Genomic DNA, 24,326 nt, shown 5'->3' on the forward strand with positions numbered 1-24,326 from the left:
GCCTGTGAGCAAACAGGCGGGGGAATTGCACCTGGGGTATGGCCAAAGCAAAGGCGGCCGAGCCCGAAATACCCTCCCACACCCCAATTCTTACACATTGAACAACTTCCTGCTTGTAACCAACGCCTCAGCCCCAGTTAAACTACGGAGCCACGCAGACACCGCCTCTGACGCTGCCACAAAACTAAAGCACAACATCGGCTCTGCATCCAAACCCAAACTAATCCAAGTGAAACGCTAAACTTCGGAGCTTCTGTGGCGATCTGCTACTGGACTGACAGGCAAGCAGGATTTACAGAGGGCACAGACTGAAAAACTCATCGCTATAGAAGGTGGTGGACGTACGGGAGCTTCTTCCCCAAATTCAGTGTGGGTCACATGCCTCAGGAACTCCAGAGCCCGTAAGACGGTCACAGATCAATCTCTCCCTCACAAAACAAGCTTGAGGAGAGACTTTAGCCTCTAAGGTCTGCTCCAGCCCAGAGGGACATCATTTATGGTCCAAATCCTCGGCTGGAGGAAAGCAGTAGGATTTGCTGAGGTTACACACGTGAACGCTGGAGGAAGAGCTGCGCAGGGTCAGCGTCCCCACCGGGCAGAGCGCGGCGACTGCACCGAGGTCAGACAGTCTGCTCCACTAGTGCTTCCTCGCTGATGAAATCAGACCGTGAGCTCCCGAGCCGTGCCGCAGTCCCTCCTGAGCCGCCCGCTGACAGGGAACCAGTGCAGCTTCTTGGCTTCACACAAGTCCAGGTCTGAATGCGATGCTGCCAATAAAAGTCACTGCTCCAACTTTGTGGTGCGAATCTCAGGGGACTGAGACACAAAAATTTATGAGGTCATCCAGATTACCATCTGACTGATGTAAGAGGCTCTTTCGATGCCAGCAAATGCCTTGCCTGAGTAAATGCCGTTAGATTTGGCCCTAAACTGCACAGAAATTGGGCACGCTGGCCGATCCAGAGCAATTCAGGAAACTGGCCTCGGAAGACTGTTAATCACTTGAAAATGCAGCTCGGCACTCCGCAGGGCTGTCACGAACACCCAGCGCCGCCAGAAACTCTCAGCTGGTTTCGGGGAGGCAGGCACCCAAAGCTGGGCAGCCACAGCAGGCTGACACCGCTCATGTGGAGATGCTTTGGTCCCAGCACAGGCAGAGCTGCTGAGGAGACAGGACACCCCCTGCAGCCCCTGCTGGGGGCCAGAGCAGCGACTGTTCTACACCCAGCCCTGGGCAGGTGTTGCTGACATCCACCAACGCTGATCAATTCCTTTCCCTGGCACCGTGCTGAGCGCTAGCAAGCCTTGGGAAAAGGTGGGCAGACAGGGACACTGATACATGCGTTCTCACCTGGTCTTCAGCCGCAACTCAACTCCTCCCGACCACGCGGCTTTGCCGGGTGGAAAGTCAGCGGTCACACAGGCTGGGCCGGCAGACAGGCCGGCGCATCCCTCGGCTGCATGCGTGTCCCTGCCAAAAGAAACCAAGGCCATGCAAAAAAAACCGCACAAAATACTCAGCCTTCATACCCCGGGCTGAAAAGGCATGTTGAGATAGAAGGCAACGTACAGGTGCAGGGGGCAGGGCACGGGCACCAATCTAGTTTTCAAAAAGGGCAAAAAGAAATTTGCAGAAAGCCACATGTATCCCCTTTCTTCTCTCTGCCATTGCCAAGGCAGGCTGCAAGAGCGAGACTTCGCTCTCCTTCACACTTTGGCAGTGGTCAGTCCCTGTGAGAGCCCCTCATCATGGTTTTGGAGGAGCTGCACAACACTGCAGCATGAGAGAGATCAGCTCCTGCATCCACGGCACGAAACTCATCACTCTGCATCTGCGCTTTGGGACTCACAGTCCCCAAGTGTGGAATTCAGAAGCTCCACTGCAGGATGTGCCCTATCCACACACCTTACAAGAGCTCACACCTTACACCTATCCGCACCTTACACCTCTCCACACACCTTACAAGAGCTCACACCTTACACCTATTCGTACCTTACACCTCTCCACACACCTTACAAGAGCTCAGGAAACACTGTGAATACGCAAGAGAAAAGCTCAGAGAAAGGTCCACACAGGGAGAGCAAGGGAGAGCAGCCTGGCCCCCGCACTGATATTCCCACAAAGTCGGCAAACAAATATTTACCCCACTTGACCAAATGCACGCAGAAGTCACACAAACATCGCGTAACCATCACTTCAGCTCCTTCCTTCCCGCAGGCACAGGAGAGCCTGAAACAATCCTGTACTCTCACTGGCTCCCATTTGTAAGCACTGATTTGAAATCTCCCCAGCCCAGGGAACCCCCGCTGAAGCAAAGCGTGTGTGGAAAGAGCGGCGGTGGTGCTGCGATGGTCTCTGTGCGCTCAGTGGGCCGGGCGCACACGCCGGACGGTCCCTGTGTGCTCAGGCCGGGCGCACACACCGGACGGTCTCCGTGTGCTCAGGATGGGTGCACACGCCGGACGGTCCCTGTGTGCTCAGGCTGGGCGCACACACCGGATGGTCTCCGTGTGCTCAGGCCGGGCGCACACACCGGACGGTCCCTGTGTGCTCAGGCCGGGCGCACACACCGGATGGTCCCTGTGTGCTCAGGCCGGGCGCACACACCGGACGGTCCCTGTGTGCTCAGGCCGGGCGCACACACCGGATGGTCTCCGTGTGCTCAGGCCGGGCGCACACACCGGATGGTCCCTGTGTGCTCAGGCCGGGCGCACACGCCGGCACGGGGGGCTCGGGATGGCTGGGATGGCTGGGATGCCATTGCGCTGAGAGCCCGGCCGTCTTTGTGTCCGCTCGGTCCTCCCCCGCCCCCCGCCCCGAGCCCCACATGCCGGGCAGGAATGTTAAGCCTCACATTGCGGATGAGATATAGCAGGGGAGCGCAGCGGCACTTTCACCTAGATTAGGGAAAGCGACTGGTCCGGAACAGCCTTTTTGCTCACCCTGCTTATCTCCATCCAAATTTTACCCCAAATCTCGCCTTAGCTGCCTTTTCTTTCCGGGTACCAAACCCGCTCCTCTTTGTCTCCCCTCTGAGATGATGTCAAGCTGCTCACCCACCTAGAAAGGGACCTGCTCCTGTACCAGCTCGCTATTCACCAGCAGCACAGCCTCCCTTCCCGCCGCTGGCAAGTGCCAATGCCATTAACTGCTCCGATTCTCTTGCCTTACCGAGTCCACCACGAAAAATTCCTAACTTTCTGGGGAGATCTCAGTGTGAGATAGAGAAAGGACAGGAGCGCTGCTACAGATGAGAGCAAGATTTAAAAGATCATCCATACACAATATATACATACAAACAGGTGCACAATTTCGGAAGCAAAATATATTTACGGCTGTAGCGTTGAGAGGACAAAGTTCCCTGCTTAAGAGAGATGGTCCCAGCCACAAAGAACTGCAGTTCTGCCCCTAAAGCACTGTCCCAGAGATTCTGTGACAAGGAGCCCCAGAGGTGTTTAAGCTCAGCTCAGGTTTGTGGAGAGGCTGCTGCGCACCGTGCTGAGCCCAACGAGGTGTCTCGGTGACTGCGGGTGCACGATCCCATGAGGGAGAACGGATCTCAGCGGAGGCGCTTCCCTCAACACGGGGCAAGCCCTGACCTCCTCAGGCCTCCCCTCCCACCCTGGGAACCACCGTCCCTTACACCTCCCCGGTTTGCTAACGGGGCAGTGAAGAGACAGTTAGATGAGGATCCCTCCCAGACAGCAGGATGCTGGAGTGACCTGACCTTCGTTTAAAGGGGAGAACAAGCCATAACTGCTCGTTGCTTTGGGGTAACCCCTGTGCGAGTCAGGACTGTACGTCCCAAGGTGCCACCAACGGCCACAACCCTCCTCCCAACACCAGAACACAAAGTCAAAGCCGTTAATTTGAGACGATTCTCGGAGTGCTGTTTCAACTGTTTGAAAGCAGACACTGGCCCGGTAGAAGATCTTTGCCACGATCATAGGAGACACCTCGGATCAGCAATAAACCTCCCTGACTTTGGCGCTCCCTGGGAGCGAAGCGGCTCGTGTCTGCCCTCCGCTCAGCTCCGGAGCGGTCAGTGACAACACGGGGGACGGGGGAACTGCCCCTGTGCCAAACACGTTGAAAACAGTGATCAGCAGCCTGAGCACAAAAATGAGAAAGTGCCTACAGGTTTCAAAACATGTGAAGAAAGCAGGAGACAACACAGACTGTGGGCAGAGCTTCCCGAGTCTGTCACTGCCAAGCGTCCCCATAGGGATGCACACAGACCCAGCCCCCCGGGGGCAGCGGGACAAACCCTGCTCGCCCGCAGGCAGAGCTTTGGGCTCTACCTCACAGAGACAAAGCGACGCTAATTAGTGTCTGCATGGGCTCTGCGCTTGTTGTTGGGGGGTAAGAAGGAAATCCAATGCAGTTTTTCTCGAGCCTCTTAAAAAACTGTAATTACTGAGCTCTGTGTGGAACAGCAGGCTCAATAAGACATTGAAAACTAATCAGCCAGTCTATAAATAAGACCATTAATCAAGCTCAGTGGGGAACACAAGAGACAAGAGTCCTTCCCTGGCGGAGCACACGGCCACTGGGATGGGGCAGCACAGAGGGTGCACACCTGAGGCTGCGCTGGGGGACGTGCCCCAAAACGGCCCCGCAAACCCAGCACCGCTCTCCACCCGCAGCCTCCCGCCCCGCGCCCGCTCCAGGGACCCGAGTGCTCAGCCCACAAGATGCTCTGAGACATTTCTAAACGGTTTCGTAAGGCAGCTTGGGCTGCACTTGATTTGGGGATGTCACAAAGCGCATCACAAATGCACAGCCAAATGTACCCTTGGCAAGGTGGCCTGCAGTTCTTTCTGTTATCGTGCGTCTCCCAAAGCGGGCGAGCAGGAAACCTGGCGCAGCCTATTTAAAACTCCTCCACCTCCCACCTGGGGCTGGCAGCTGCCTCCAAAACCCTTCCTTTTCTGCAAAGTTTGTGATTAGTTATGAGTCGGTACTTACACCTGCTGCTGCCGTGGTGCCCTTGGTATGTAATACCACACACGGTAATGACTCGCTGTACAAAGACACTCTGCCCAGCTTTTCCATTATCTAAGAATATGCCATTAGGTTTTTCTCCTGGTGCTTGCTCGACCAACACCAAAGACACAGTATTACAGATTTAAGTCTTTTTTAAGCAATGCCTTAGGAAAATGCCTGATGTTTTAAGAAGATCCTTTGCTTCTGAGCACAGACGACTCGGAGCTCGCCAGCTGCCTTATCTGCCTCCTGTGCTGACCTCCTGTTACCTGCATACTTGAAACGGTTTCATACCATTTATCTTAACCTTCCGGGCGCTTCTTTCTCACCTTCTTTGGTTTTCCTTATCCTTATTTATCATCTCCACATTCCAGTAGGGACTGGCTTCCTAAATCAAGCCAAGTCACTAGGTGTGGGTGCATTCCTCTGCCCAGGAGATCCCCCAGCCACTATGTCTGAACCAGGCTTTGCAGAGATATCAGTCTCAAGGAATTAAATGCCAAGGTTCATAAAAATAGTTCCCCGAGCAATGGAAGTAGCACAAACCAAGGAAATGCTGCAGTGTTGGCTCGGCTGCCTGGCTGCGAGTCCCAAGGAGGAGAGACTTTGCACAGGGAAGCCTCACAAAACCAAACTCGCGAAGTTCTGTCTGCTCAGAGCATTTGTTTTCAGCACACCAGCCTAACGCTGCTCCTGTCTGCACACCATCCCCTGCTCTGCTTGTGTCTGTCTGTCCGTCTGCTGCTCCAGCTGAGCCCGGGACGGGGCTGGGATCACCCATCAGCAGCACCTGGGCCGAAGGTTAAAAATTAGTACCATTTTTAAAACTTTTAAAAACAGGTTTTTCCCAATGGCTCCACCTCTTGGAGTCACGATAACTTACTTTAAACTGAAACGTCAAGTTTGCTGCATGGTAATAAAACACTTTCGTCTCTGAGGATCAAACACCAAATGCTAATAGGTTTAGTAATTTTTAATGTCTCATTACCTCTAAGCCCACTGCTTTTCCTAGACAAGAGGATGGAGCTTAAATTCTGATTTTTAAATCATTCCGGATCGACAGGAGCGTTTGTAACCGCTATGAGAATGAAAAGCTTTCCTAGAAAAGTAAATGCTCACGCGCTGATGCTTCTGAAATTGAGATTTAAGTAAGGAACTCCTCTTCCGAGTTCTACAATAGGCATTTCCTGATGGGTTTTCTCTTTGTCTTCAATCAGAAGGCAAACCTCCAACAGCACAGGCACAGAAAGCAGGAGCAGCAGCGCAGAGCTCAGCCCCACAGCCCTGCCAGGAGGAGCCCCAGGTCAAGGCTGCCGCTCCATCCCACAGCGCCCGTTACACAACGTCACATCCTGACCGCCCGGCTCAGCCAGGGGACACGGGGACAGCTGGGCAGCTCCACCTCTGCCTGTCCCCATCCCGCAATCCCAGCAGCCGATGAGCTGGAATGACGTCTCCTTGCGAATGAAAATGCCTCCTCCAGCAGCCCCCATGCCCTGCGAACAGCAAGCCTTCCTCTTCCTCCTCCTCCTCCTCGCTGCGAAGGAGAGGGCTCGGGGCTGTGGGAGGGGAGGGACCGCAGCACCCACCTTGCGCTCTCCAGCGGGTGCCCTGCAGATCCACCGCTCCGCCTGAACCGCAAGGATGGGACTGCTTACTTGGCTCTTGTTTCCTCACCTCCTCCGGCCACTCCAGAAATAGCCCCTAATCCACCTATCTGTCACGCTCACAGAATCTCCTTGAGCTGGAGTGGAAGTGCCCTGTGCGGCGGAGCACTAAGATCCTGGACGGGGCACATGGGGTCTTAGTTGGCACCAGTATCGCCTGCACAGGTTTGTTAGTCTGTTCTCATTGTACCCCCGGGCCAGACAAAGAGCCAGGACCAGCTGGAAATATACAGACAAAACCATTTTTCCATCAGAAAAATTCTCGTAAATGGAACTAAAACATTTCTTTGGAGGGCCTGCGGTTTGGAGTGAAGCTTCTGCTGGGAAAAGGCTCCGTTTCTGGGTAAAGCCTCCAGCCTGACACTTCGGCTACTCACCTGAGACGTGGAAGAGCAGGGTTCAAGTCCACAGTCTAACAAGGCAGATAAGGAAGTCAAGACTATTTTATGGACACCTTAAAACTCAACAGGCTCCTACCTGTGAAAGCCCCTGGAAAGGCTCTTTCACCCACCGCTTTCAATGCAATGGCTCCTACGTGCCGTATGTCAGGGCAAAGAAACGTGGAGGCCGGGAAGCCACTTGGAATTAATGGAGACTCCCAGGTTTCCTTCCAGGAGGGCTCTTCACCTACACAACGCCAACCTGAATGACTTCAGTGAGCAGTGCCAGATCCACAAAGTCCGGAGAAAGGGGAGCACACTCTGACTGTGCGATACCATCCAGTCCCACTTGTTCAGTGTTTTCCTGGTGTTCCCTTTTCTGGGATTGGATGGGTTTGACTCGGCCTGACCTCAGTCCCACAATCGGGCCGCGCTGTGTTTGCACAGACCCGCACAAACAAGCTGCTTCGGGCTGTACCTGTTTGCAAGCAGAGATCTGAAAGGAGTATTCGCATTCATTTGGGTTCCTCACTTAATCTGGTATTGGCCAAGGGATCTTTGAGAAAATGAACTCCCTCTTTGTGTGTGAGAGAGACCTAATCCTCGTTCTGCCCTGGAGGATTACTGGGTACTTAGAAAGGCACTCACATGCACATTTTTGGCTCATGCCAGCTGCATTTGGGTCCACAATATGTACTGTTCACTTTGGTCTTTAGGTCTGACAATAGGCATTCCACTGCACCCGGACCTCGACCTCAGAGGCTGCCACAATTTTAAAAGCACCCTAAACTGACGCTTTCTGAACCGCGGTGTTGGCACGGGCACTCAGCGTGTGAACTGGGCGGGCAGGGTGCTGGGCACGGGCACTCAGCGTGTGAACTGGGCGGGCAGGGTGCTGGGCACGCACCCCCAGACCACATCCCTTCTCGTGCTGCCCTCCCCGCACAGCCCTGCCCAGACACCTGGGCCCTGGACGGAAGGAAGAACCTGTAGGGCTGAGAAATGCTGAGGGCATCCCAATTCCTGGCTTTTTGTTAGAGAGGTTTACGGTTATACTCAATTACACTCAGTGGCTGTGCTGCGCTGCCGGCCAGAGAGCCGGCCTGCCCAGGCGCTGGAGCCCGCCAGTCCAGGAGACACCGATCTATCGGAAAACGTCATTCCTTTCACTATAATAATAATTGCTGTAATAATTCCCAATGCCCGGTGCTGCAGCACCAAGTCTGCGCAGAGCTCACCTTCTCAGGAGGTGAGAGCTGAGAACTGAGCTGCTTGCTGTCGGGTGGTACCACACAAATAAGAGCACCCCGACTCTCCTCACGAGCGAAATGCTTTCCTGCACCTTGCACTCAGATCTTGTAACCCTCTTACCAACAGGCCTACCTACTTACTGTGTCGAAACAAAAGCAAAACTACAGAGAAATGACAGTTCCATTCATTTCTCCCCCAGGGCTCACACATCCGCAGACTTGCTCTTGACCACCATAAAGCTCAGATTACACCAAGTCCCACTGGGAAGCTGTGGGGTTCCCCTGGGGGATCGCAGCACCGTCCCACTTCACGGGCTGCTCAGGACCATCAGCAGCACCCTGTCAGGCGTGGTCATACAGACTGGGATCAACTCTGTCTGAGGTGCGGAGTGCTCAGATCTGTTAGTCAGAGGTGCCCAAAATGAAGGTGATGTACTGCAGAGCTCAGGCAAGCGGAGGGGTCATGAATGCTTCTCTCCCTTTAAGGCCATGACTGTCACACGCAGGTAAAACAATAACCTTCCATTTACAGGTTCTGGGGTATCCCGACGCTGAATCATGCTGATCAAAAGTCACCCGGTGTGAATTACAACACTGACCTGCTCATACGTGACACAACACAAAGCATAAGCTGGCTGTGAAGGACAGGTGTAAATGGAAAAGAAATGCAGCTCCTACACAGAAAGGCAGCCATAAAAAGGAAGCAAAAGCCATACTCATACAAAATAAGAACTGCTTTCCACCTTGGGATTAGAGAATTTAAGCGACTCAATGGGAAAAGACCACAAGCGCTCCATGCTGAAGACATTATGCTCACAGAGAGATCCATAAGCAGAAGATATTTTTCCAGAATGACTTTTTACCCTCACCCTTCGGAACAGCGATATTTTCCAGATACAAAGGGAATGTCCCAGGGAGGGGTCTGAACGCCAGGCAGGACTTGATCCCAACTGCGACCGGGCCACGGGGTGCAGACCCCAGACCCCAAAGGTGAGACCAACCCTCACCGGGAACCTTTTCGGACAGCAAAGAGGAGCTGGGCCAGACTCGACCTGCTGCTTCACTGCTTCGCGTGAGCGCTTCCCAACACGTTAAAGGCAAAACAAACTAGGTCAGTTCAGACCAGCAATTTAAACGGTTTAAAGCTAAAGATTAAGGGAGCGCTTACAGGAACCGTTCCAGTGGCAGATGGATGAGATCTCTGGCACAGATGAGCGAGCGAGGGCATTAATCTCTTCCGCCGGCACAGCTGGATCTCTGTCCCTGCCTTGCACACACAGCGCTTGAAGGAACCTGCCCTGAAACCTTACCCGAGCAGCTCGCTCTCCTGGGAAAAGACGGGCGTTACTGACGTGCTGGAACCACAGCTCAGCTGGTTTTTGAAGAACTGGTCTCAATGGTTCCTACTGAGCAAGTGACAATCCGGACATCTCTCCAGAGTGGGCAGAAGAAAGCCTCATATTCACGTTTCTCACAGGTATGGTGGGCGTTCAGCATGGAGAACGACTCAGGTCTGCAGCCCAGTTGTCTCTGTCTCCCTACCCTGACTGCTCCGCAGCGTCTCCTGGCACGCCAGATGTTAACTGCAGTAACTCGAGAGGTGGAGTGCATTTTACAGACCTAAGTCACCTTCCCAGGCGTAGCAATGCCCAGTCCCCATAATAGGAGCTAATTCCAACAAGCTGCTTCTCCACCCCACCCAGCCGCCTCTGCCTGGACAGATTCCCGAATCCCGTACTCAACACAGCATCAGTGACTTCCTCAGCACTTCAGCAGGAGGCGGCTGAAGTGAGAAATGAGAGAGGCTGAGTAAGCAGAGAAGGATTTAGCCAGCTGCTTTGCAAATACAAAATCTCTGCAGCACCTGTAGCATCGTTTTGCATAGGGTTCAAAGACCTGTGGCTCTCAGGGACTGTACAACAGACAAGTAAGGGGAAAAACACAGTGCCTACAGAACCCAGCTACACCTGTTAGCTGTGCATCCATCCCCGAGGCGAGACATGCTGTCCCTGCTCCATCGCACCTCTGCACCACGTTAGCTGGACAGGTCCTGGGGAAAACCAATGTACTAGTGCAGGGAGGGCAGAAAATAACCTGGCAATAGCAGAGTACGCTTGAGTTTTCAGGTACGTACAGAGTCCACAGAGCGTGGTTTAAGCACAGAGCAAACAAACGCCTGCTGAATACAGCACAGTTGCAGTCTGGTGCTCACCTCCTCGCACTGTTATTTTTCAAGAGTACAATGAGTTCGCTGTGGTTACTGTCCCCCTGCATCACCTGAGCCACAAATGCAGCTACAGATCCGCGCAGGCAGCGAAGCCTGAGCAAGGGAAGCCGTTCCAGTCACCACAGTGTGCCCGGCTCAGGCTCTGCGCGCCGAGCATTCCGTGATTCTTGGGCTTTCAAAGAGGGTGCACATGGCGAGACAGAAATGCTGGCTAGGCTAAAACTCAAATCTGAGTTTGACACTCAAATTATTTTTAGCATCTGCCAGTCTGCCGAGACCAGAGCTATCTGTCAAGAGTCTGGAACAGGACAAGGAGTGCAGGTGAGACAGGACACACGGTCTGAGAGCAGGACCCTCGGGCCCCTCGCTGTGTCTCAGCGCATCCCGCCTGCTCACACAAACCACTCGAAGGAGGATCAGCACCCAACGGAGACGGAGGAGAAACCATCACCGGAGCCACCAAGCCGGGCTCGGCCCACGGACGCTGCCCATCTCTGCACAGCACAGCTGAGAAACACCCACCTTGTGTCTCTACATGGTGAGGTCTCACACATCAGGAACAGATTAATAACACCACCTCTGACACGTGAACAACTGCTAACAGTAAAGAAGTCATGAACATTTTCCTGTTAATCACAGGACCGGGGAATGTACAAATTTCAGGTCATTTAGGACTAGCTCTACTGTCACACAGCGTAACAAGAGCTCTGCCTTCCCCGTGCTGGAAAGGCACTGCAGGTATCGTCACTGTACACAGCCGTGTGCCCCGCCAACAGGAAAACTCCACTCCGCCACCTCGTTTGCTGCGTTTGGCTCTGACCACCCCGAGCCCAGACCCTGAGCACTCCTGGGGCTCAAAGCAAGGCCTGAAGCCGGGACTTGCTCCCACAGAGGCCGGGGGAAGCCCACACACTCCCCTTATTATTCCTGAGCATGAACACCAGCACCCTCTCAGAGGATGCCACATCTTTGCTAGGGACACACCATGATCAATAGTCAGCCTGGAAGCCTCTGCTCTGCCTGTCAATAGGGAAAAGGGAGCAATGCGTCTCCCCGATCTCGGCCTCCTCACGCACAGGACACGCTGGGACCACCCTCGCTAAAAACCAAACCAACCAAACCAACCCAAAAACATAACCAAAAACCCCACAAAAACCCCGCCAAATCAAGCCCCGACGGAGCCGTTCCCAAACACAAACTGTTGGTTGAGTCAGAAGCGCCAAACTCTTTCACAGAGGGAACAGCGAACCCAAATCCTATTAAGCAGCCATCACTGTCAATAGTCATTCCTCACAAATCAGGGACAAGTAGACTAATAAATGGTGTCAGCCTGAGCCTGGTGAGGTGGAAGAGGAAGGGGATAGCCTTGGGGAAAGGGCATGACACATTAATCAGCATCGCCCTGCAAAACCCTTGACAGAAACAAGGCAGTAAACTCATTAACCACTTAGAAACTAAGCTCTTTTTATACTTCGCACAGCGATAGCCCACAGGTTCCAGCCCTAAGGTTTGCCATCCTTCACAGCAAAGTCAGCGGGCCCGGAAAAATCCTTTCCTTTCAGTCTACCTCTCAACACACCCCCTGTCTGGTCTGGAGAGGCTCTGCTGCATTAACCGCTCTCCTCCCGGACACACAGCAGCGCCGTCCCGCAGCCTGGACCGCAGTGCGTTAAGCACCCGAGTTAGCACAGAGAGTGCTCCTGGGCCAAAGACGTCTGCACGGGAGACAACAAAGCCGCGATTTCACAAGGCAAACTCCCAACGCCACAGAGCCCTTCTCCCCTGGGTGGCACGCGCTGTCCCCTGGTGTGCGACGGCACCGCGCACCAGCGGGAGGGCAGCCAGCCCAGCCCAGCCTCAGCCAGGCTGCAGCCACCTGTGCCCAGCTGGGGACAGAGCCACCCTCCCCTGTCCGCTGTCTCAAAAAGCAGCTCCCGCTGGGTGAAATGATGGTGGCAGGTCTTGTAGTGAAGATGCTTGGGTTTATATTTGACCCCTGCTGGAGACACAGGCAAGATTTGGGGGTTTGTTTGCATGCTGTTGCTAGGTCTTCTTTTACTCCTATATCTTCCCGTTTCTCTTGCTTGCTACCGTATTCCTTGTCTGCTGCACATGGGACCTAATCATCTGCCAGAAATAGCCAAGAACGACACATACCTTGAACAAACTGGCATACAAAACGTTGTGAAATCCACTTCAAAAGAACTTGTGAACTGCATAACAACATGGTTTCCCTCTCCCTGCCTGGATGGGCTAACTTGATACCAAGACAAATGTGCTGCAGGCTCCGTCTCTCCCTCAGGGCTGCAGCACAGGTTCTGGAGCGACGCTTCACAGCACGGGCTTGTTCCCGTCTCTCCGGGAAACTGAAGCCGCCGCAGCACGATCAGGGTGCAGCCACGCTGCACGGGGGGGCCTGTCCCCATTATAACCGCACTGTACACTGGCCATCAGTTATCATCACGTACTTTACTTAAATTAGTCTGAAATGGAGTCTGTCTCCAGCCCGGAGCCGGTTTGTAACTGCAAAGGAATCCGTGCCCTCCGCACCACACGAGACGGGATCAGGTCACCGCTGGAGAGCACTTGGCCTTGCTATTTTTGTTGTCTGGCTGAATGCTTTTCTTCGACGCCTGCTTTAAGTTGCTGAAAGAACAGTAAAGACGAGATTTTTTAAAAAGCAGATAGGCTGGTAATCCAGAGGAACCGTGTCCTTTTAACTTTTGGATGTTTCTCAGCTCTCTGCCCTCGTTGCTGGGATGCTGAAGGCATTTTCAAGTCACGACATGATGAAATCTAATCAGGGTGAAGTGGGCTGGTTTCATTTTCACCAGATTCCTCTTTCAAAGGCACAAATTTACCCTTTTGATACCCTCCATTCCACTAGAACTGAGCCAATACATTAGTTTTAGCTACATCCAAAAAAAACCCCCAACCCTCTTCCATCGAGAACAACGGATGACTGAAATTCTTCACGTTTCTTTAAGCCCAAAGGACAGTGCCACTAATTCAAGCACTGGTACAACCAGAATGGGAAGGATTAGAGAAGTGGCTCTCAGCTGAATACAGGCAAGCATGCGTCACATCACTGCAGCCAGGCTGCTCACCCCACTTAAAACTTGGTCACGATCCCACTAAATCACCGCCTGCAAACACACGCAGTCTCTTCTCATGTGTTTCTTCTACTACATGGGTATCACAAAGTTTTACATATTTATGTCCTCTGGTGATGCTGGGTTCTTTGGACAGATTCAGCTGTTTTGAGCACAGAAAGGCCATGTTTGTGGATCGGCAGCTGGCATCCTTCTCCCCCGCAGCACAGGTGACCAGCGGGAGCGTCGCGGTGGCAGCAGCGGTGACAGACGGGTGACCACCCTCTGCTCGACTGCCGCTGCCGAAAGGAGGGACGCTGCCATCCCGGAGGCCGGCAGACCAGCTTGGCTAAAACGGGTGCAAGAATTAGGGAAACACTGTCATTGTCCCTCCCCTGGCTTACAGGAGTTCAGCTGAGCTCTGGGATTGTTCATTCAGGGCAAGAGGCTTTATCCCCACTGCGCAGCTCGCTTGTATGGCCGCTCATATAAAGGTAGTCTTTGTGTGGCGAGAATCAGGACTCCCAACCGCACTCTTACAGGAATCCAGAGCACAAATAAGCCTCCACTTGGGGACAGCCATGAATAAGCATTTGTAACGGGCAATTAGTACTTAATTTCAAATGTCTGACCTGTCACCGACTTAGGGCTAGGTCTGCAGTTAGTGAAAATCAGCCTCATTCCATTTCCATGTCAATAACAGGTTTTTACACTGATATTATACAGAGTGTGGCGACAGCGGGCCTGATCCTGCTGAGCATAAGCACCCACCAGAGCAGCCAGCCTGCCGCCCAGGGAACCGAGAGCTCACCCATCAGCTCTGCTGAAACCTGCGCTAAGGCCCAGGTCAGCCCACCCCAGGTTTAAAATGGAGTGTTTGCTGTTGAATCAGGGCCCTCAAAACAGCGGTTCAGCCCTCAGCCCTTCTCCTACACCCCTGACGCCATTCCAGAAGCAGAGGTGCTATGGTCCTGGATGGCCAAAGCCAGACGCTGAGCTCTGGTTACCAAACACCCAGCGCTGGCCAGGAGAACTCCTCATCTAAACAAATGTTAGCCAAGCTAGCAATTCTGGTTGACATCACGCGAGCCCAGGGAAGAGTGGCATTATAAAGTACCCCATTTGATGTCATATCCTGCTCGTTTAGTTCCTTATACCGTCACTAAGATGAGGAAGCGCAGGGATGGACCAGGCTCCACGGTGCCAGATGCTCTGCAAACACAGCAGTGAAGGACGACTGCTCACCCCGAGGGTTTACCGTTAAAGTCGGGTCCACCCTAACTAAACAACCGCAGGAAGGATGTTCTCCTGTCACGGCTGTTCCCTCCGCACCCTTCACTGGCTGCACCCTACCACCAGCAGCACAGCCCTTCTCCGGGAGAAGGGCTCACATCACATCGCTCTTCTTCTCATCGGAAACCTGAGCTTGCTGGTCTGCCACCTGCTGAACACAGGGACACGTGTCCAGGCTTCTGGCTGCTGCAGGATCCCCACTTGGTGTCCCCGAGGCCGGACGACCCCTGCCGCGGGCACAGCGCCCTGCTGAGCGGTGCCGAGGAGGCCGGACTCTCTGGGTAGTCAGTCATTGGCTTCTCAGCAATGTCTTACACCCAAACATTCACCTGCTCATCTCTGCCAGAAAAGCCTCTGCAATTATTACATGACAGCCGGAACCTTCCCATAAAAATTACAGTCAATTATTTCAGTCAAACTGAACTTCCCTCTTCAATTTAAGAACCACAGGTACCAAGCATCATTCAGTACGAGCCAAAAACCTCTCGGTCCTCTAAATCTGCAGGAGCACCCTCTTCTCTGCCCAGTCTCGGCTAGTTTGGGCTTCACCTCTTCTAGCCAAAGCAAGTTCAGGGTATTGATTTTTCCTTAGCATTGTTCCTACTACAATCAATGACAATTCAATAACCACCCAGCAAGACCCAAGCCAAGCTCCACTGCTAAGAAAATATACCAGGCTGCTGAGATTCACCCGTTGCTGGGCAAGAGAGGGCAAAACACTACCAAGGTTGGGAGCTTCACGCGGTGCTGCTGGTGTGACCGCATGGGCAGGGAGCGCTGAACGGAGAGGAAATTTAAGGGTGGGCGTAGGCAGAAGAGCACGCAGGGATCAGTCTTAAAAAGGCATTAGAGCAGGGAATGAGAAAAATGAACCTCTGGACCTTCCGAGCAGAAGCAGCAGAGGAGAAAATCAGAATAAAGGTAAATGGGCAAATGAGGTCTGTGGGTCACATTCCTCCCAAATTCACAAAGAAAGATGCTGGCTGACCACGTTACATCTGACTATAATTCTGTTCTTAGCCATTTTAAGGACTCCCTGGGCCATTCAAACCAGGCGATAACATTTCTCAGCTTCTGTCCCGGTGTCACTGCAAGGTGCTTCCAGCAGAACTGCCCCCAAGAGCACCACACTGCTCATCACAACACGCAGCAGCCAGGCAGGCGCGCACACCAGGAGCCTCCTGCTGCTGAGGTGCCCGGCAACTCCTTCTGGAGAAAGTGATGGAAAGAGACCTCTGGAACACCCAGCGCTCGCCTCGCCGCTCTGCGGGCAGACAGGACAGCTGAGCCATGTTGGCCTGGAGATATCCAAGCAATCAAAACAAAAGATGGGTTTAAAATCACACCTGGAGAATACCTCCGGGTAATGAGCTTTTCACATGTGCACAGAGAAGCACAGCAGGGGCTGATCCGACACCCCTTCTCCCCCTGACTGCTCCCCTCCTGCATCCAGAGGCTCCAAAAACACCAAACGAGGAGATCGCACCTGAAACGGGAAGGGGTGGCCGCCCCCAAGCCTCCCCAGCCCCGGGAGGTTCCGCCGGTGCCCGCCGGCCTCCGGGGCCGCCGCTCTTTGTTAGCCCTGCCCTGCCGCGGAGGCTCGCTCCGCCCGGAGAGTCCCTGCCCCGGGCACCCCCGGCCGCCGCCACCCCGAGCCCTCCCGCAGCCCCCGCCGCCGGCCGGTGCGCAGCCCGCTCTCCGCCCGCCCCGCCGCCCAGCGCCCCGGTCCCCGCCAACTGCGGCGGCCGCGCGCCCCCGGCCGCTCCCCGCGCCCCCCGGCCGCCGCGCAGCCCCCGCCGCTCCGCCCGGCCCCGCAGCCCGGTCCCCGCACTCACCGGGCCCGGCGGCGCCTCCAGCTCCCGGCAGCGGCTCCGCGCTCACAGCCCCGGGCGAGGGCGCCGGCGCCCGGCAGGTGCCGCGGGGCAGCCCGCCCCCAGCACCGCCCCCGGAGCCCGGGACGAGCGGCCGTGCCCGGCGGGAGGGGCAGCGCGGAGCCGCAGCCCCGCAAGCTGGCGGTGCAGGGACGGCCACCCCGGCGCTCCCCGCCTCCCCTCGGCACCCAGCGCGGGTGCAAACCTGCAACCGCACCGACTCACGCTGCCTTGTGCTTCTATGGCCACCCTGGCAGAAAACCAGCAGCACCCCGCGGCAGAAGTTGGTTGGGTACCGAGCTCTCCCCCCGCGCACAGCTCCACCAGCAGAACTCAACCTGAGCCCCATCCAGCCGTGGTGCACAGACCTCAGAGAACTGGGCTGTCTCCATCCCTGCCACCCCTGTCCCACGGCACCATGGATCAGAGGCACCAGGGCTGCGTGGCGGGTGCTTCTGACCGCACGCTGACCCTGCACTATCGCAACCCGCGGCCCTCGAGGGCCAAACCCGCCAGCCACAGCAAGCCACGTTCACCCAGGGTGGCTTGGACAGCTACTGTCACCTACCAGGCTTGTTTCATACACAACACTTGATCAGCTGTAAGAGATGAAAAGCTGAATGCTTGTTCATGAAGGAAGATGACAGGTGGAGACCGGTGACACGGCAAGGCCGCGGGAAGTGTGATGCGTATTCACTAAAGGAAAGAAAATACCTTTTGACCCCAAAGAGGTGAGCGAAGGAGATGCTGGAAAAAATGCTCTTCACAATATATCTGGCCCATAATGGATCTTTTACCCAGGAATGTCCAAGGGCCATCCAAAAGTATCCCTATTTTCTAGAGGAAGAAATCAATATTTTCCAGAGGGAGGAAGAGGGATGTGCCCCTAATCTGAGTGGAAAGGATCCCACTCCTGGTGTGCTCTTCACAAGAGGCTCTGGCTTCACTGCAGCCGTTCATTCACCCACCGTTAAGATATTATAAAAGGTTACGTTGATAGTTTAATTTCAGTTCATAAGTAACTTATTCTGTCTTAGCTTAAAATGGTTCCTGTCGGTGTTATTTGAACTAAAATATTCTACTTCCAAATAAATGTAAAAGCGGCTTAATGGCCTTTTGCACAGGGACATCCGTACCAGGTTAAATTATGCTCAGCCAGCGCTACTTTTCATGCTGACACCTCTTCCTCCGTATCTTCCACAATCACCAAGCCTAAAACGCTCAATGTTCAACAAGAAGCATGAATCTAAGAGCCTGTGACAAACCAGAATGTGAGATGCGGACAAACACTTGAGGCGACGTTACAAAGGCAGTAAGGGTCAGCTGTGAGTCTTGACTGAGAAGCCCATCCTGAAGCAGTACTTCTCACAGCAGGGTAAGTCCTGTGAAAGTCAGGATTGCACCCAGGGACACCCACGCAGCCCTCCCCTGCACGTGCTGCCGGGATGTGCCATCAAAACGGGTTAATAATTTCAACAGCCCTAAATTGCTATCATATAACATGAAAGGCGATGTGTTGGCTTTCAGGGAAATAGGATTGAACTGCTTGGTGATAACAGTGAGGAAAGATGATTTGGGTGATAGCTGCCCTCTCATTTGCTCCTTCCGATCCAAACCAGACACCCCGTTGCCCAGCTACAAACCCAACCGCTTCATCCAGGAGCAGGGCGACTGCGGCCAGCAGAGCTCCTGCCCAGCACCGCCAGGCACAGGCACAGGCACAGGCACAGGCACAGGCACAGGCACAGGCACAGGCACAGGCACAGGCACGACTGCTGCCATCGCCTCTCCTGAGTGATCGCTCGCTCTGCAAAGCTACGTGCAACGCTGTATTTCCCCACACCAGCATATGCAGCACATCTCACCTGTTCAGGATCTGTCCATTAGCAGCCAGATAGACCTGCAATAATTTGCCTCATTAAATGACTCCAGATGGTTTCACTGAGGTTTTAAACACTCTAAGTGTACTTTGCATCTTGGACAGAAACTCTGAGCGATACCGAGCGGTAAACAGTTTCCCTGAAGTTGCCAGGCAATGAAACAAAGTCCTTTTTTGGGATGTAACCATAAAAGCTCATGTGATAAAAACAACAACAAAATTATCACCTGTAGCAGGAACCGGAGGCTCCCCAGGACCCTGGAGTATTTATTTAAGTATTACGTACTCAGGATAGCCCAGGGTCTCACCCTGAGGCAGATGACAAGCAGCTAGTCCAAGCGGGAATCAGCTGGGAGCCATCGTAGCACGTTCGTGTCTTGCCGGCTGATACCTGCTCCCCCACTAAGGGACAGCTTGCAAAACTGCACTTTTGCCTTTGCACAGCTCTCTCCTCATTCTCCCTCGACAGCCAAGTGATTTTCAGCACTGGAACAGCCTGGCTGGTGTGCTGTGCGGTGCTGTACCTGCTCACACAGCCTCTCCGGCACGGCCCGGCTCCACTGGACTGCCCCCGTGGCTGTGTCTGGCTGGGACCACGCTGAGCGCCGCGGCCTCTGGCGCTCACTCTGGAGAAAAAGCCCTTCTATACAAACAAAGGAAATATTATATATAAGCAAGCAACATTTCTCAAAGGTATAACAAGGCATGATTTCTTCACCAGGTGACTCTTGTGACACCAGTATCAAATGATATATCCTGCAAGGAGTAAGAATCGGGGGGGATGCAAAGGGTAGTTTTCAACATTTTTTGAAAGGTTTTGCTTGGTGTTTGCTTTGGATGGCAGTTTAATGCTGTTTAAGCACAAGAGCAGAGATCATACAATCTCCCTCGGCAAACTGCAATCATCGGAACAGTGGATATTTCTGGGGTTTTCATTGCCTTTGAAAACGTATGTCCTTTGACTTGAAAGAAACAAGAGCTCTGGTGCTCAGATGGCTTCCTGAGCCGCTTTCCCCAGCTGCTGCACGTTGCATTAGAAGCTGGGTGGAACACAGCAGAGACGGATATGGAACACGGTGCTCCACGGCCGCGGCGATGACCCTGCACATCTCCCTGCCCCTTCCCATCGGCAACGCTGGACTCAGATCAGAAGCAGGCAGGCGATTCCATTTCGGCTTCCAGCTCGCAGCCAGCAGCCCGTGTACACAGTGCTGCCTCGGCTCTGGGCCTGCCAGCTGCATCCGGCGAGGGGGACAGCCTCAAAACAACTGTGTACACGCCGCCCCGACGTGCTTTTGCTGTGTTTGCCCTTGCGAGGAGATGAAGACGTCTCAGGGCTGTGTGTGCACCAGTCGTGCAAATAACTGCTGAGAACCAGCTTCAGGAGCCATCACAAGGAGAGCTCTGGACGGTAAGGGGAGAGCCGACCTATAGCCACGGTGATTTGAAGACACAAAATCTGGCATTCTGGTCAGCAGACCACACAATGAGAGCCGCACACCTTGTCAGATAGAGACTAGGGGCACTCGGGAGGGTCACGGAGGCTTTCAAGCTATTAACGTCTTTGGTTCATATCACCGATGGACTTGGTGATGGAGACGGAAGAATAAACACAGCGAGCTTCCTCAAGCTGAGGCCGCTGTGCATTAGCGGGATCAATGCACGGACGTGCTGAGTGGGTACAACTGCCCCACACCTGCAAAGCACTCTCGCACACTTTTCAGCTCGATGCCATGAACAACTCCACGTCCCTCCCCCTCCTCACGCGTTTCACCAGAGATGACAGAGTAACTGTGCTCGGGGGAAACAAAGCACTCAGACATTTCTCTCGGGTTTTTACTGTCTCGCTTTTTCTAGGCACCACAAAAAACTCTCCAAACATCTGAATCAACAGCAAAAAGTCCAAAGGGAAATAAACATTAAGAGAGACTCATCAGAGGATCAATACCCAATGACAGAAAGGCCTAGGCCACCTGGCAGAACCAGAACGCCCAGCAGTGACAGAGCAAGGGGCTGCCCAGCGCCGATTTAGGAGGCTGTGTTTGGCGCTGTATTTGGCGCTGTATTTGGCGTTGTATTGGGTCCTGCGCCCCCGTCCCCGCTCCCCTGCCTCCCGCCTGCTGCTCCTCGAACACGAGCTGCGGCTGGCTCACAGACACGGAAGGAGACCTGGTTCGAAGGATGAAAGGACAACGCCAAACGCCCCAAAGGGAAACTGTCTTGCGCCTGTAATTCATGTCGCTGGCTCTCTGGGCAGCGCAGGTGCCAGGCTCCAGCAAACGCGGACGGGCTTGTGCATTTGCTGGGGCGGCTGGTGTGAAACGCGAGACCTGTGTCACGTTTGCGGGCGGAGGAAGGGAAGGCGTGGGATGGACAGAGGAAATGAGTTTCCGAAATCGGATGGGCTGTGCTGAAGAAGGACGGTTTCCTGTGAGGAGCGGCTGCAGTGCCGACCTACCCACGGACCGTGACGAGCGAGAGCAAGGGGGGGCCGGAGCCGGGGCCAGCGATCGGACGAGAGCAGAACTCCCGGGAGGGTCAGGTTCTGCAGAACGTGCCCCGTCGCCTTTGCATCGTAAACCTGAACCGCAGGCTGTCAGAGCCAGGACCGTTTCAATCCAAGCCCATAAATCTCGGTGGAGTTTAGAGAAACTCCCCCTTTCGGCTCATCTCCACTTCAGATTAACTCCTGGAAGGTGAGAAGGTGTTCAGATAAATATCAGAAACCGCTCTCTAATGGGTCAAGGCAATTTTTTTCCAGTGAAGTGATTTTTCTTGGATCTCTTGCACTGCGTATCTCACACTGAACTTAACATAGCTGGGAAAGAGCAAAAAAGCAGCAAGGAAGGCAAAACCCTGCAGCAATGAACAAAATCCAGTATGAAATGTTCTCATGGCAGCTTCTCCCAAATAAGGCCAGTGCAAAATCCATTTAAGATTGAAATGAATCTGAATGCAAGAGGTTTGTAAGGACATTCATTGTTATGTCAAGGGGAATTCACAACTAAATCACATTTTCACATGTGCTGGCTTAGGGAAGTTAATTCTCCATGTTTTTATCCATCTGTCCTGTCCCCTGCATTGAAACTTTGTAGATGATTATGTCCCTGGGCTTCTCCCTGGATCTTGGTACCGCAGCCCCTGTGAGCATCACTCTGTGAGTGGAGATATCCCCAGGCTATAAATGATGAGAACGATGGTAGCATAAAGAAGAAACAGAGGAAGGCTTCTTAAACACACCAAGGAGAAGGAAAGGGCAGGAAGGAGATGTGCAGCAGCCCGGAGAGGCCAGAGGAAGGCAGGCGGAACGGCAGATTGCTCTTGTGAGAAACAGCTCCTCTCTCCTCAGCTACTGACAAGCAGATTTAGGGACAGGAGGAATTAAAAAGGACATTTGTACAGCGAAGAAAATAAACGGAGGAGGCTCTGAAGACCTAATGAACAGACTGTCCCAAGCCCGTTCCGTTCAGCCGCATCACAAAGGTCTGACAGGGATCCACGGGACCACAGAACCTGCCCGGGGAGAAAGAGCCCGAAACAAAACCGGGCCCTCCAGACCCGGCCCTGCGAGTCCAGGGGCTGCAGCTCAGGGCCTGTTCTGTCACCAATAAATTTAGTTTACTGAACCTTTTGTGGGTTCCTTTTAAGGTTGTTTGTTGATTAAAGCGGCAAACAACAAACTTAGCCTTAATTTATGCTTCTTTTAACATTTCGAGCTTGGGGGGGATGCTTTTTACAGGAGTTAATGAGGCAGAATAGGTTCTTTATGGGGAAGACATTTTCTCACCAAATTAAAACCTGTATTGAAAATAAAATAATGAGATGAAGGTGGCTTTTCTTTCAGAAGTAAATAAATCTCGGAGTAGGAAACTTCTCACGCACTCGGAACTGTCCTTATCGGGGAGATCTGAGAACAGCAGCTTCACAAGATGTTCTCTCTCTCTTTTATTTTTCAACTCTGCCTTCCTCCTTTGACCAAGGCAGTAATAAAGCATTATTTGCTGAAAACGTGCCCACAGCTCCAGCATGTGAAAGCACAGGAGCACTGGCAGCTCAGCAGAAGAGAGAATGTCCCCTTCCCCTTCGCTCCAGCAGAGCCGTGAAGGCTCCTCGCAGACTGTCCAAACGAAAGCCTCCTCGCTGCCCCAAATGTGCCACACTTGGACAATTCAGTCTAGCAGCACAAGCAGAGCCAAGTACCTGAGCGGGCAGCACTGGTGACAGCAGTGACCAGCACAGGATGCTATTAACGAGGGGCACACAGACAGAACAAGGTCGCTATGGGACAGGAGAGCGCCGGCGCTCGTTCCCCAGCACGGGCAGAGCCGTCCGCTCACTGCAGGCCCCAGGGCCCCGCGGCAGAGAACCCGGCTGTGTGCACCGCGACGGCCGGGGAAACGCGGGTCTCACCATACACGAACCGGCCGGTGCAGCCTCTGCGGCGTGTGCTGCCGTACAGGCCATCGCACTTCCGGGGCTTTTGGTTTTCAACAACACGTCAACATTTTCCCCAGAAAGAAGACCAGCTTTTTGCTTATTCATTACCAAAAGGCATTTGGATTTTTTAATTATTATGATGATTTTATTCTAAATCACCCCTACTTTATGGGTAGGCATGGGGCTAAGCCTTCTCTGGAGCACCGACAGGGTATTTTCCCCTCCATCCTCTGCCATGCGGAGATGTGACGCCCGCGGGCAGCCCGCAGTTTGCCGGGGATGCCGCGAGCTCTGCAGCAGAGGCGGGAACACTGTCCTTGGCCTCCCAGCACAGGCAGGTCCTGCAGCGGCAGCCACCAGAGAGCCCTGGCCATGCTGGTTGCCGTATGTGATCCAGCAACCACCCACCTCAAATTTCAAAGCTGCTGTAGTGACCCAGCACCATCACACAAGGGTATGAATGGGGTCGTTTTCATCTCTCCCATGCAAATGTCTGTTAGCACAACAATGTTATCCGTTGTTATCGGCAAACGCTGGGTCCCTGATCATGGAAAATGTATACAAAGCATAAGCAAAGAAATGTGAGCAGCCAGGCAGCCACTCCCTGTGAAACCGCATACTGCAGGAGCGAGGGAAGGAGCTCAGCACCCAGGGACATTCCGGCATTTGGCAATGGCTGGGGAAGATCAGCCCCTGCAAACCCAAAGGCGGGATGCAGCTGGCCTGCAAAGCAGCTGTGAGAGAGAAATCAGCCAGAGATGGGCCAGAGAGCTGAAAACATAAGGGACGTGTTCTCCTTTCGGCCCATGAAAGCCTAGCAGCAGTGCGCTGGCACGGGCTGCAGACGCGCACCCACCGAGGGGCACGAGAGCGCTTCAGAGGAGCTGGGCAAGAGAGGGAAGGCGCGGTGGATGTCCACGGAGCAGTGCCCACAGCCACGCAGGGGAGGGCGGGTATCGAAAGGGAACAGACTGCCGGGACTGAGCTGAACAAACACCCAGGAGAAAGCTTTGCAAGCTGTGAGACTGTACAAAGGGGCAACGCGAGAGACACGCAGGTGAAGGCAAGATGCTCTAAGGGCTTAAGCCACATGAGCCGGACGGAAGTATTTCCAGCACACTGCAGTTTGGAGGGACGGGAGGCAAAGCTGCTGCAGGAGTTTCCCTCCTGCTCGCTCTGCGCAGTCTGAAATCCTCCAACACACCAAGCAGCACCTGGAAATGCTTCCTGGGCTCTCCCAGTG

The 24,326-nt window shown here is 53.9% G+C and overlaps 1 protein-coding gene across 14 annotated transcripts in view; it reads right to left on the minus strand.

Annotated features, from left to right (window-relative positions):
• SHROOM3 (shroom family member 3) overlaps positions 1–24,326 on the minus strand; it is a 129,019-nt gene that overhangs the window by 27,586 nt on the left and 77,107 nt on the right. For 4 of the 14 annotated variants that reach the window (XM_065836291.2, XM_065836290.2, XM_065836296.2 and 1 more), the window contains one exon: positions 1,352–1,471. The exons of 5 other annotated variants lie outside the window; for them this stretch is intronic. In XM_065836291.2, coding sequence (XP_065692363.2) covers positions 1,352–1,471 — 120 coding nt within the window. Of the gene's footprint in view, positions 1–345; positions 580–1,351; positions 1,472–2,144; positions 2,398–12,668; positions 13,754–16,731; positions 16,822–24,326 lie in introns of those variants that run through there. 5 more of the 14 variants (XM_071808300.1, XM_071808304.1, XM_065836297.2 and 2 more) reach the window with 5 other exon arrangements.

The sequence above is a fragment of the Patagioenas fasciata genome, chromosome 4, assembly GCF_037038585.1.
Source record: "Patagioenas fasciata isolate bPatFas1 chromosome 4, bPatFas1.hap1, whole genome shotgun sequence".
Taxonomy (NCBI): domain Eukaryota; kingdom Metazoa; phylum Chordata; class Aves; order Columbiformes; family Columbidae; genus Patagioenas; species Patagioenas fasciata.